The 14626-nt window shown below is 38.4% G+C and overlaps 1 protein-coding gene across 2 annotated transcripts in view; it reads right to left on the reverse strand.

Moving 5' to 3' along the window:
• The window catches only part of LOC131135789 (protein TANC1), a 96542-nt gene that overhangs the window by 40055 nt on the left and 41861 nt on the right, over positions 1-14626 (reverse strand). For both annotated transcript variants that reach the window (XM_058082078.2, XM_058082079.2), the window contains exons 4-5: positions 12964-13068; positions 3006-3154 (exon numbers count right to left, since the gene is read on the reverse strand). In XM_058082078.2, the coding sequence (XP_057938061.2) occupies positions 3006-3154; positions 12964-13068 (254 nt within the window). The remainder of the gene's footprint in view (positions 1-3005; positions 3155-12963; positions 13069-14626) is intronic.

The raw sequence follows: 14626 nt of genomic DNA on the forward strand, positions 1-14626 counted from the left end.
CACAATCTACACACGACACATCAAGCCAATCATTTTTTTTTGATGACTCATTCTAGTGCTGAACTCATAAGACCTGTCAGTCAAATCTCATTTTGAAGCTAAATTAACAAACGGATAAATGCTGACTGAAAATAATGATGAATAATGATGTTCATTAGTGATTGGTGTGATGTGACAATTGTGTGTGCCTAGAAAAAAAGGGAGGGATAGCACATATCATTTTCTACTATTTCTGGATGTCTTTAGTGTATTCCATCCATCCATCCATTTTCTATATAATGAGAAAATGATAACAACGACAGGAATAATGATAATAATATAATAATAAAAGCACAAATACTGCGGATTTCAGAAAACAACAAATGGAATGATACAACACTGTACAAGAAGCAATGAAGTCCATAAAATAAAATAATAAAAAAAAATCCAAAAATTGTTACAACTATAATGATGAAAATTGTAATATTAATTATGATTATAATACTATGATAGTAATAACAATAATTATGGTAATATGATAAAGATTATAACAATAATGATAATAATGATAATAACAATAATAATATTACAGTGATAATAATAACAGGGGAAAACAAGACAGTGGCACGAACATGATTATATCAGATAGTAAATTCATATAAAGTCATATTTTGATTGATGTAAGAAATGCACTGTAATGTTTCATATATTTGCCCAAATAAAATAATAAAAAAAAATATCCTGACTATGTGACCTTCATGCTAACACTCTGTGCGGCCTAATATTAAAAGTACTCCCTGTCCCTGTTCTATTTGTGAAGCACTGCAGTACACTGGTATTTTACAATGAAATAAGTGTACTTCAATGTATACTTGAGTTTCAGACTCAGTTGTCAAACAATGTCAAATGCATTGGATTCACTATCTTCAAATCTAAAATGAATGAGAAGTACAGGTGGTCCTCGGGTATGAGTTCAATTCCAAGACTGAGATGTGTTTTAGCGTATGCCTAAATTATACCTATATTAACTCCCTGTCACTCACACAGTACCCAGAACACAGGAAGTAGATTAGATCCAAAAATAAAACACTACATAACACAGTAATAAAAACAAAAGCCAAAGAACAATCAACATTCCCATCTCAATAGTAAGACCACTACAAGGATTTGTTGTTATTTGTTTCTGTGGACCTTAGGCTGTACTGTAGTGGAGTGTCTTTGGACATGAGTCCGGACTGTGGCTGCGTCCACAGAGGACAGTGATGAGGTTCGGCCGACAGTAGCCTGTTTTGCTTGAAACTGCTGATCGACCACCTCTTTGGGATTCTTACAACGCCCACGTCGACGTTAGAATATGATCAGCATCCTTAATCATTTAGTGACAGTCTAGCGACTGAGACATGTGGGACCAATATTTAGCACATAGGGTGTTCTTCTGTGGTTTACCACGCTGTAACTCATTCTCAAACAAGTCTTGTGTTTATCAAACTTAAGTTTTTCATTAATTTACAGGAGTGCGTATGTAATCATGGAACGCCTTAACACGGAATGCGGTAATAAAACAGGTTTTCATTTGTTATTTGATAAATGGTTGTTTGGTTCCACTGTATGTTCAAAAGAACATAGATCAGGGGTCTCGAACTTAATTTACCTGGGGGCCACTGGAGCTAGGGTCTGGGTGAGACTGGGCCGCATCAGGTTTTCCAAAAAAAAAAAAAAAAACGCATTTATTAAAAACAGAAAAATGAATAAACTTTGCTTTGATTCCGATTTTCTACAAGAAAAGCTCTGATAAAACATTCCACTGTTCTCAAATATCTTAATTTTTATTTTTCTACACAAAATAATATGAAAAATAAATAAACAAATCAAGAAAAAAGATAATCAATCAATCAGTAATAAATAAATATAATAATAATAATAAAACGGCAAATAATAAAAACTTAAGAAACCACATATAGTTGGTGGGTAGACAAATTATTTTTTTCAGATTAAAATGAACAAAGCATTATTAGAGCCCTGTAGACATGACAAAACACGACTATAGTCACATTTATACTCTTTTTATTTACAACATATTGCGCAACTGCAGGGTCTTGAGACACATGCTAACTCGCAAACTAGAGAGCTAGCGACCTAAACGGTAGCCTTCAAGTTATTTCCTTTCAACTTAAATAGCCCAAAACTTACCACTTCCACACGGATAGGGAGGATAACTATTAACAGTTATTTAACCGTTAACATGAACATTAATAAAACATAATAATTTTTTCTGGGTACATGATACCATACAGCATCCATATCAAACTTGCACGGGCCGCACTAACATTAAACTTTCATATCAAGGCAGGGGCCTCAAACTAGTGTCCTGCGGGCCACATTTGGCCCGCGGGCCGCGTGTTTGAAACCCCCGACATAGATCATCTCATTGTGTTAAAACGTGAATATTGTTTGGCATCGGACCAGGTTTTACTAGGAAACATCCTCTCAGATGTTATGTAAATATACATTAGGTACATACTATAAACAGTTTAGCAAAGTAAATCGTCTTCCATGCTCCAAACATTGCCAGTATAGTTGTTAAAGAGGAGAACGGTGGACTTTGCTTCTCACACAACTCTTCATTACCAAAGCTAAACAAACTGAAGCTCATGACCACCAAACATAACTCTATTTCTGGTACTGGGCTCAGACACTGTTGTTGCATACTCAAGAACCCCTGGGACAGCACTCAAGTTACTGACACACATGCTGTGGAATAGCTGGTACTAGAAGAACGCAACATGCAGATAAATACATCACAAACACGGTTTTTGGGTTAGAAAAAAAGTCAAAAAGTTGGACTTACGTCATCATCATCCAAAAGATAATGCAAAGCAGGGTTAAAAAGAATCAGCCGAAAGTAACAATAATCCAATCCTCTGAAAGCATTGCCACAAGTCCTCCCCTGTCATCCTCTCTATCACTTTATCTTTGTGCTGCAGCATTCGATGCAAAAGGGGAGGAGTTAGCAAAAAATGAAATACCTTCTTTTCATTCTTCTCGTCCATGGGTATGCGCGCCGAACCTGGGATGCCTTCTCCCAGTAAGAAGCCCAGCCTTGTCATCAGTTCCTGAGTGGCGGGGGAAGAGGAGGAGGAGGAGGAGGAGCTTGGCTGTTTCTCTGTTTGCAGCTCTAAAGGACAGAGAGATAGGCTCAACGTTAGAGGTTTGATTCCCTCTCTCCACTGGAAAAACCTGGGCACTGCTTATAAACACCGCGTTGCACCATCCAGCTGAAGAAGAAGAGCAAGTGTTTTTGATTACAAATCCATCAATTCATTTTTTAATACTGGCTGCAACAAATGATAACTTATGTTACAAATATAGTTTGTCCATAATCAGAACAATAAATATGATAGTGGCTTCTCTGTGTGGGTGTAGCTTGAAATGTTTGTTCACAATGTAATCTTTGCCGCGGGAGAGCTTAATGTCAGCTGACTGATGTCATATGACATCTCTAAAATCCAAACCCAAACTACCTATCAATGTAATGAGCACCACTTGTATAGATGGTATTTTTTGAAAAATATTTTTCCAGCACTCACACATGAAACCTCCGAGTATCACTCAGTGGATAGCTGTTTGCTCCAACACTGTGTGCAGTTTTTGGTTTTATTTCATTTGAACATGCATCAGATTACAATTGAATGCATCACATAATCAGTTCACAGTTTCACATGTCCAAAAGGAGTAGGAAGAAGCAAAGCTTATTAAATCCTACCCCTCCATCTGGTACTTTTACAATCAGTAACTGTTACATTTGTTCACTTCCTGCTTTCTATTATACAGTTTAAGTTTTTTTTTGTTTTTTTTTTTGTTTTTTGTTTTTAAATAATGCACCTTGTACCGAAGTACGAGGTGATATGAGCATCCAATGACATAATGGGTACCATAGTAAGTGTCAATATAGTGATATGTATAGCACATCATGACTGGTTCAAGACTCTTCATCCTTGTATTTAGCAAACATCAACTGCTTGTATTGTTTCTTGAATTGGCTCATCGTTGTGCATTGTTTGAGGGTCTTACTCAATCCATTCCATAGTTTGATTCCACATACTGAAATGCTATGGCTTTTTAACGTAGTCCTAGCATAGAAGTGTTTCAAATGTACTTCTTCCCTGAGATCATATTTCTCCTCTCTTGTAGAGAAGTATTGGATGACATTTTTAGGTAATTGGTTATTTTTAGCCTTATGCATTATTTTAGCTGTTTGAAGATGAACTATATCAGCAAGTTGAAGTATTTGTGATTTTAGAAATAAGGAGTTAGTATGTTCTCTGTAGGCGGCATTATGAATTATCCTTACTGACCTTTTTTGCAGTACATTTAGCGAGTGAAGATTGCTTTTATAGTTATTAGCCCATATTTCCACACAATAAGTAAGATATGGTAGAACCAGAGAGCAATAAAGAGTGTGGAGTGATTTCTGATTGAGAACAAATTTTGCTTTGTTCAATACTGAAATATTTCTGGCCACCTTATGTTGTATATTTGTAATATGAGGTTTACAGCTCATATTTTCACATTTTCTTTTTCATTTAAAGCAAACCTATGCTAAAATGAGGAATGAAATGCAATTTCCTAAACCAGGGTTTCCCAAATGTAGGAATGGGCCACAAAAGTAGTCCCACGTCAGTTATTATTTGATTTTAAAAGTATTATATAAAGTATTGTAGATTTTAGTAAGTTTTAGATCCAGGCAAAGCATTGTAAATTATATAAATCCACTTCTGCACACTTTAAATTTAACACTATAAAAAATGTCTGCAACGACCTGACCATGTTTCTTTCAGAGTGTGATGCTGCAAGCAAAAAAAGTCAATTTCGCTACATATTCCTTATTATTGCTATAATAAAGTGCCAGACAGAAATGGCACCGTATCCAATGTGTTCTTATCAAATCCCTGACTTGAAAAAACAAAGCAGATACTAGTCTGATCAAGAGAAGAACAGATGGGACGAGAGAGACAGAGGCAGCCATCCAAAGTGCACAAGCTTATTAAAGTGCTCTCCATCATCACCTCAGCTCTTCGTTCACTCCTTCATTTGCTCCTTTACCCTCCTTCCTCCACTTCTGAATGGTGCTGGCAGTGAATCTGATTAAACGCGAGCCTGCCCAATGGCAGAGTCGACGGAGAAGCCTCCATGAATTAAAAAGCAAGCCGAGCGAGAGTTGCACATGAAAACTGGCATGAAAGTACTCTTAAAGAGAAAATGACATCTTGAGTTGCCAAGTTGTTTATGTCTGATAATTTGTCAGCTTGTTAAAGACGTTGCTTCCTTAACGATTGGATTTTAAAGCCAAACCGACTAGTAAATGTTTCTTTAAAGACCTTTGAATAAAAAAAAAAAACGGAGACAGCATTTTAGTGTTCATGCAGTGCAGTGTAAAAAGTTGTATTGCTATATTGATACTGTAATTTCTTTCTTTTATTCAATCCAAAGCTGAATCTCATACAGTCTCCTTTAATCAAAAGCACATAACAACCAAGGTCTGTAAGTTATGTTTTTTTTAAGTCCCATGAGTAGTGAACATCCAGCAGCTTTGCATGCACTTTAACATTTTTGTTGCTGTACTGTCATTTCCATAATTGGTATTAATGCTAACTGAGGAGTGTGTTTACTAGTATTAATGCATTGGTTCTGTTGCTGCTATGTAGCGCTGTACATGCCAACTTAAAAAATGACCATGCACTCTACTTTCTCATGGACTCCCAATAATTAAAGTGACTATATTTTAGTATGTACAATGATTTTCACATGTAATGCTCACCGTTTTCGTGGTCTAGGTCAGTGTTTTTCAACCTTTTTTGAGCCACGACACGTTTTTTTACATTGGAAAAATCTTGTGGCACACCGTTAACCAAAAATGTTACAAAATGTCTCGCGGGCCGCATTTGGCCCGCGGGCCGCGAGTTTGAGACCCCTGCGTTAAAGGAATATTCCATCCCTGTTCAATTCTTTCCGTTTGAGCAAATAAACCAAATGCAATTGGAATATTTGGGTCCATGTATACTATTGACATAATGGCTATTGATATAATATTTGCAAATGATGATTAATAAATGTTAATTATAAAAAGTGATATTGGATGATTCCTCACGGCACACCTGACGGTTTCTCAAGGTACACTAGTGTGCCGCGGCACAGTGGTTGAAAATCACTGGTCTGGGTAAATAAATGCCCCGACTCTGATTGAATTATACTTACACTGAAGTCATATTTTCTATTTATATTCTATTCATATACTCTGATATATATAAATAATACAAGATGTCTGCTATGTTAGCGTCAAGATTTTGCCTTGAGCTGTTACCTTGCCTAGAGTAGTCTTATCAAGAGAGGAATACACGAAAGTATAACATTTTTAGTGCTGCATATTAAAAATAAAAACAGAGGCCACCTCTAGAACACCGCCTTTAGCGCTGCCGTTCGTCTATAAACAAAAGTGTAGACAGCTAAGGCCTTGTAAATTTATCAAATAAATATACTGTATGAGTGCAATAAAAGTGGCCACCAAGAGCGGTAATGAAAGCAATATTATAATGCTGCACTCCCAACAAGGACAGGGGAAAGTTATTATATCTCATTATGGATTCTGTTCAGTACAATGACATTAGTATTGTCGGACCATTAATGAACACAATTTATAGACTTTGAGATGGGCTTAAATATGTTCTTGGTTCGTGTTCAACCCTTCCAGCAAGTTTAATGAAACATTAGGCTGGGTGGTATGACTGCCTCTAATGGTACTAAATAACCTCTCTCATCTTGATGAATTAACTGACCCTGTGGGATCTGGTGCATTCAGTGCAGGTGCATTTCTGATTTGCTACAATGAAATGTCAAGATTTAGGTGATAATAGTTGAGTGAAGAAATTATTCTACCTCTGTAATACAACGCAACAGTGGTCCTCAATAGACGGCCCACTGGCCGCATCCTGTCCGGCAGAGATTACTCAAATACATTATTAGCTGAACAAAAGAATATTCCGCTATCAACTCTTAATAGATACTAAACATTGACTGCATTACCAAAAATGCAGTGGGGAAGCTGATGAAAAACCTGCCCACACGTACACGCAAAACTTTTAATTATTATTATTTATTAAAAATTATTTAAATTATCTGTGCAATTTACTGTGTATGCTGTACATTGTTGTTCATATGTGATGTCATGTATTTATTCTGCACATTATTATTATTTATTATTATACAGGAGCCAGGCATTTTGTTGTGTTATTGTGCAATCACAATAAAGAAAGTTAGTCTATCTATCTATCTATCTATCTATCTATCTATCTATCTATCTATCTATCTATCTATCTATCTATCTATCTATCTATCTATCTATCCATCTATCCATCTATCCATCCATCCATCCATCCATCCATTCATCCATCCGTTTACGTAAGCAGGAGAAATCTCACTTTTATCTGTACTGCACAGACTGAACTTACAAAACGGAAAAAACAGGAAATTCAACGAAATGGAGTGCATACAATCGTATCGAAGTGTCAAATTGCATGTTGAGTACTGTAAATTCGTACATGTTGGCAGGGCTGCACTAAGACGAAAAACCTCTCGTGAATGAAAATATGACAAATCTGACAAATCCTAAGTAAGTTTGATCAAATGTAGAATTACTGCAGCTGCTTGGACCGCTGCGGCTGTTGAACGAAAAAAGGCAGGGTTAAAAAAGAAGGGTTATAGCGTGTCTCCACACAACATAACGTGATCGAAGTTGTTCAAATTGTTTAGAATTCAGCACTAAGATACCTAGGAGTAGAAAGAACTATACATGCAAGGAACCACTTTGTTTTTCCAGAAACTAATGAACTGAAAACTGGGGTAAAACAAATTCAACAACACCACAACAACACGTTTACAAGCAGGTGTGAAATTGCAGTCTCGCGGTGCAACGATGGAAGAATGAAGATGGAGTAAAGAGAAGAATGGAGGAGGTGAAGAAAAAAGTAGGAATACACCGGCTCTTTGGAGCTGTCTCGGCCTTCTCCCTGCTGAGAATACAATCCAGCCGGTGCTCATTAGCTAGCTGGAGTTTCACTAGCAAAAAAGAGTGAGGTCTAGTTTAATGAACCCTTGATGAGAACATGCATCCTGCCTCCTCGTTTGAGTTTAAAGGTACCGGGTGATGAGCCCCCTGAAGCCATTTCCACACATTCTTATGTTATAAAAACAATGTCTGCAAGAGCATTCACACATGGAATCCAGTATGCCGAGAGGTGTGATGTTGATAAAATGATACCTCTGAGTACAATCTGGTCCAGTCTGACAAGACCAACCATACACAAGCTGATATTTTGACTTCAACGGTACATACAGATAACATTTCATTAGTCATGTTGGCTTTGTGGTTACGAGTCGTGTTTGGAGCAACACTTTTCCCCCAAGTGAGAGAACAGGACCAAAATATATTTGCAATTCACACAAGGCTGCATTTACTTTACGATCGGTCATCGTTTCAACTGAAAAAACATGACCTCAAATGACTGAAGTACCAAAAATATTCATACGTTGATATCACTTTTTCAAACAGGACCACATAGGTTTTTCTCCCTTAATAATTAGAATTAATTTTAATTTAAAAACAAAAAAAAATTAAAAAAGGGGCAAACACTTTTTCACACCACTGTACTGTATATAGATATAGCCCGCAGTGTCAAACGGTACATGTAACATGCCCAGCTACACGGTACCCTACCGGAAAAGTCATTAATCGCTGTCCGCCTCCTCCCCTTGGGAACTCGAACCACTAAAGCCGTCTTCTTCAGCGTCACAAATGAACAGCCTCATAATTCCTTCATCACACATGTTGTCAGCCTCTCACTCTCACTCATTTCATTAGTCATGTTGGCTTTGTGGTTACGAGTCGTGTTTGGAGCAACACCAAGTGAGAGAACAGGCCCAAAATATATTTGCAATTCACACAAGGCTGCATTTACTTTACGATCGGTCATCGTTTCAACCGACAAACATGACCTCAAATGACTGAAGTACCAAAAGTATTTATACTTTGATATCACTTTTTCAAACAGGACCACATAGGTTTTTCTCGCTTAATAACTAGAATTAATTTTAATTTAAAAACTGTATTGTAACTAATATTTAAATTAGTTTGATGCTCTGAAACAAGTGTGACAAAAAAATCAAAAAAAGAGGCAAACACTTTTTCACACCACTGTACTGTATATAGATATAGCCCGCAGTGTCAAATGGTACATGTAACATGCCTAGCTAAACAGTACCCTACCGGAAAAGTCATTAATCGCTGTCCGCCTCCTCCACCTGGGAACTCGAACCACTAAAGCCGTCTTCTTCAGCGTCACAAATGAACAGCCTCATAATTCCTTCATCACACATGTTGTCAGCCTCTCACTCGCTCTCCCTCGCCTTCATTATCGCTCTTGGAGTCACATTTGTGTTGAGGCAAATTATATATTTAAACTGAGGGATACTTTTCATTTCGCAGTAACCCTCATAGGACTGCAAAGAGCGGTCGATTATTTTATCGATTAATCACTAAATTAAATTTAAAAAAAGCACATTTTAAATGTTCGTCTCTAGCATTATTACTTGATTACTCCATTAAAAAAATACTGGATTAATCATCAATTGATCAATTAATCCTTGCAGTTCTAAGTCCAGCTTTTTGAAAACCGTTGGTGATAGTGGACAGTTGATGGTCCAAAAATTCCAAGCGTAAGTTGTAGTAATTCTACACAAATTTAAAATGTATCAGAGATTACTGCATGAGACTTCAAAACGTGATAGGGCACACCCTGGACTGGTCTTTTTAAAACCAGTTTTGTGTAAATGACCCCTAAATATTGAGAGATAATCATCGCACGAAGAAACAGGTGTTAAGTCTAGGCCCTGTGTCTCACTGGAGAGCGAACACCATGACTGACGGGACCGGAGGTTCAGACTTTGATTGACGGAGACAAGAGTCGTGAAAGCACAGCTGAAAGCATGCAAGGACAGTTGACCGCCTGTTACAAATCCGCCCATGTACCCAAACACACAGACACCCCTTAAAATTAGCGTAAATGCACTCGCGGGCACATACCTCAAAGTGAAAAAAAACAAAATTCACACACATACACGAGAAACTCTATCCCCCCCACCACCATCAATGTCTACTGTAGGTCAAACACGTTTCCTTTCTTGGCCTGCTTCTCCAACAACAACAACTGGAAACTTGACCAGACTCAAACACAATGCAATGGATGCATTCAAAGTCCACATTGCAAGCTGTAATCAGACATCAGTGTGTGGCAGGGAGTGAAAGGAGACACACAATAAGCACTCTGCGTGACAACATGTCAAAAAAGACATTCTCCATTCTAATTTGAATCTTTTAATAGCATACAACAGCAAACATCTCCTTCAGTCATTACTGGTCTCACGCTGAAAACTTGAAATTAACTTCCAGAGACTTTATCTTTTGTCGGACCAACACGGCTCATTATCACTCTGTAGTGTCAAAACCTGACATTTTCAGGAAGTGCCAAGCGAGATAAAGTATTCTATGTATAGTGTTGGTCTTTTTTAAAAATTAATATATTTGTGTTTGGTTCTGGTTCAAACTTTTTACAAGACTTTAATAGGATATTGTACAATAAGGGACAATATTACAGAAACACAAAAACAACATCATCCATCATTTCAAAGCTGTTTACTATCTCAGTTTTATATCTTTACAGTGCATGGCAAATGAGTTCCGTTTTTTTTTTTTTTTCCTCAGGAGAATAGATATGTAAACAATAATAATAATAAAAAAAATATATAGGGGGCGGCACGGCGGTCTAGTGGTTAGCGCGTAGACCTCACAGCTAGGAGACCAGGGTTCAATTCCCACCCTCTGCCATCTCTGTGTGGAGTTTGCATGTTCTCCCCGTGCACGCGTGGGTTTTCTCCGGGTACTCCCGTTTCCTCCCACATTCCAAAAACATGCTAGGTTAATTGGTTAATTGTCCATAGGTATGAATGTGAGTGTGAATGGTTGTTTGTCTATATGTGCCCTGTGATTGGCTGGCGACCAGTCCAGGGTGTACCCCGCCTCTCGCCCGAAGACAGCTGGGATAGGCTCCAGCACCCCCCGCGACCCTCGTGAGGAAAAAGCGGTAGAAAATGAATGAATGAATGAAAATATATAGGCGAATACAGGGAAAAAAGACACCATCGGAAATAAATTGTTTATTTTTAAATAAATTATTAAATAGATTTTATACCATATCTAGTTTTACAAGCCAACTATGGTTGAAAAATATAGTTTTGTGTCTGGTTGTTTAACAGGTGGTAGCATAAATAGGCCAATAGAACTCAAAAACTCTAAACTCTACAATCAGGAATCCAAGAATTATCTGTTATGTTTTGCTTTTTCTTTGGTGTTTTCGCTTGGAGCGGTGTGGGTGTGGGTGTGGGTGTGGGGGGCGGGTGTTCCAAGGTGTGAGACATACATACACTGGAGTGCAAAAATAATACTGGTGTCTAGTGCCTTTTTTAGTCGTGTGGTTAGCACGCAGACCTCACAGCTAGGAGACCAGGGTTCAATTCCCCCCCTCGGCCATCTCTGTGTGGAGTTTGCATGTTCTCCCCGTGCATGCGTGGGGTTTCCAAAAACATGCTAGGTTAATTGACGACTCCAAATTGTCCATAGGTATGAATGTGAGTGTGAATGGTTGTTTGTCTATATGTACCCTGTGATTGGCTGGCCACCAGTCCAGGGTGTACCCTGCTTCTCACCCTTTGGATAGACAGCTGGGATAGGCTCCAGCGACCTTTGTTTAATGAACTATTAAACAAATGAAACATGTCTCGTCCTTGATCATTCTGACATTTTAATAAGGATAGTGGTTAACTTATTTTTCCATGACAGCTAAGAATGGTAAAGTGTGAATTGCAAACTTAATACTGCATAATACAACTTTTATAATGGTACCATTTTGACTATGAAACTGACTATTTCTATTTGCAGTATTTTCTACACAAAAATCACTCTACAATACAAAAAAAAAAATCACAGGCTGACCAGTACTACGAACGGATTGTGTTCCAGACGTTCCATACAGTGGTACAAATAAGTCACCATTTTATTTGATTATTACGTATGACTTTCCAAACTGCAACCGAACACCTCCATAATTCACACAGTATCAACAAGTTATTTATGTGTGTTTGCAAAACACCACGCAGATGTCATGAGGTAACATTTATCAAGCCTCTCCATCTGCTGAGAGCCATCTCCGAGCCTAAACAATGCCCTGACTGAGTTGAACGTCAAGACACACCCCTCGGGCTTTGGTATGCAACACTTATCAGTGTCTGTGTGTTTATGTGCCATGTGCAACCACTTTCTGTGTTGCCTTTTACTTTAGATAACGCTACCTGACCCTAAACTACAACCTACGGTTGAAATGTGGTTGAAATCACAAGAAAGCACTTAGTGGAACATTACTTCAGTAAGCGCAGACACACAGCTGTCAACACAGAAGACGACATGCAGAAATAACAATACTCACTAAAAAGTTGACGCAAAACCCACGTGTGTATGAAAAATCGTGGAGAAATTAGGGTGATTTCAGTGAGACAAAGCAACCCCACCGCACACTGGAAAATTTAATCCTCTCTAACGCAAACACACACATTCAAATAAACACAGCGCTCTTGTGTTTGTTTAAAGGGGTTATATGACAGGACAGGGGATCTGACACTAGTTCTGTAGGAACTGAAGAATTCTGGAGACCTACCCGTGACCCCACGCCAATGTCATTCTGGCAGTACCATCAGTTATCTTAGGGGTTCTACTGGATGTCCCGAGTGCATTGTTATTCTCAAGTAAAGTCTCAATCCAACGTAGAAAAAAAGCAAGCAATGACATAGAATATAAAAAAATGAACGCCAAGTACAACTTACCATTGTGGGCGGACTCCTTCTTGTCACCCACTTTCCTCAGCGCTGAAACAATGGCATCAGAAGGGACGCGAGGACTCTCCACATACTTGGGCTTCCTGACTGGACCTGCCACCGGGAAGGGAAGAGACAGAGACACAGGGTGAGGGAGTGAGGGAGCGAAAGAGAGGGCAGGAGGGGTAGGAAAAAGAGTGAGAGAGAGCGAAAGAGAGAGAGAGGGTTATTGCCGAATTAACATGTTCCAGATGGGATGAGAGGTGGTTGTGTCTCAGTTGAACTGGCTTGGCTGTACTGCGGTGCTAATATAAACTCTATCACACACACACACACACACACACACACATACACACACACCTACCAGTGGTGATAGCAGCTTTGGTTTTGGTTTGTCTGGCAAACCCAAAAACTGTCTGCGTGGCTAAGTGACCCCCCATTACACAGAACTTAGCAAGGACTAGGAATTTAACCAACACCAGGAAACCACAGCAAATATCCTCTTAGCAAAAAAAAGTACACATTAAACATGTGTGCACCGTTGGAGATGGGAGAGAACAACCTGATTATTTTTTTTTCCCTTTTTGCTTATCTTTGAGCTACCCAGTGAAAGTATGCCCTCCCATTGCTGCAAGGATACATTTCAGTAGATTAAAGTCCAGGTGTTGTGGTGTGAGTAGATACTGTATCTGGGACAGTAGTGCAGGGATTTGAGGAGTGTCATTAGTGAGTAGCTGAGGTCAACGTGACACAATTAGAAAATCACACAATGCCACAAAAAAAAATGTGCCTAATAACATTACAACTAGGGGAGGGTGCAATAACCGACTATGTGAATTTAATTGATTGTTGATTAATCGCATCTTGTGGGAGACAATACAGTGTGCACTGTTTACAGGGGCGCCCCCAGGAATTTTGGCACCCATGAAAAATAAAAAAAAAAATCACATTGGGGTCCCTTGGGCAGCTGTTGCCACATCTCTATTTTGGCCATTGGAATTGTCCTAACCTTTCCCCAGCGATGTTACCAGCAGAGGTGCTGTTGATTCATTCATTCATTCATTCATTCATTCATTCATTCATTCATTATCTACCGCTTATCCTCACAAGGTTGCTGGAGCCTATCCCAGCTGTCTTCGGGCAAGAAGCGGGGTACACCCTGGACTAGTCGCCAGCCAATCACAGGGCACATATAAACAAACAACCATTCACACTCACATTCATACCTATGGACAATTTGGAATCGCCAATTAACCTAGCATGTTTTTGGAACGTGGGAGGAAACCGGAGTACCCGGAGAAAACCCACGCATGCACGGGGAGAACATGCAAACTCCACATACATAGAGATAGCCGAGAGTGGGATTGAACTCGGGTCTCCTAGCTGTGAGGTCTGCGCGCTAACCACTCGACCGCCGTGCAGCCATGCTGTTGCTCCATTTCAACTAATTATGATTAGTTTTTATTCATTATTAATTTATTATGAATTATTATTATAGTTATATTATATTATATATTATATAACAATACTGATATATTATTATTAATTATATATTAATTATATTATATATTATATTATTATATTATATAATTATATAATGCAGTCTATATACATACTATGTATATTTAACATCATCATAATCATCAATCAGGCTTTCGTTATCAGAAAAAAA

The sequence above is a fragment of the Doryrhamphus excisus genome, linkage group LG12 (assembly GCF_037039965.1).
Source record: "Doryrhamphus excisus strain RoL-2023G ecotype Guam linkage group LG12, RoL_Dexc_Guam_v1.1, whole genome shotgun sequence".
In the NCBI taxonomy this organism is placed as follows: Eukaryota; Metazoa; Chordata; class Actinopteri; order Syngnathiformes; family Syngnathidae; genus Doryrhamphus; species Doryrhamphus excisus.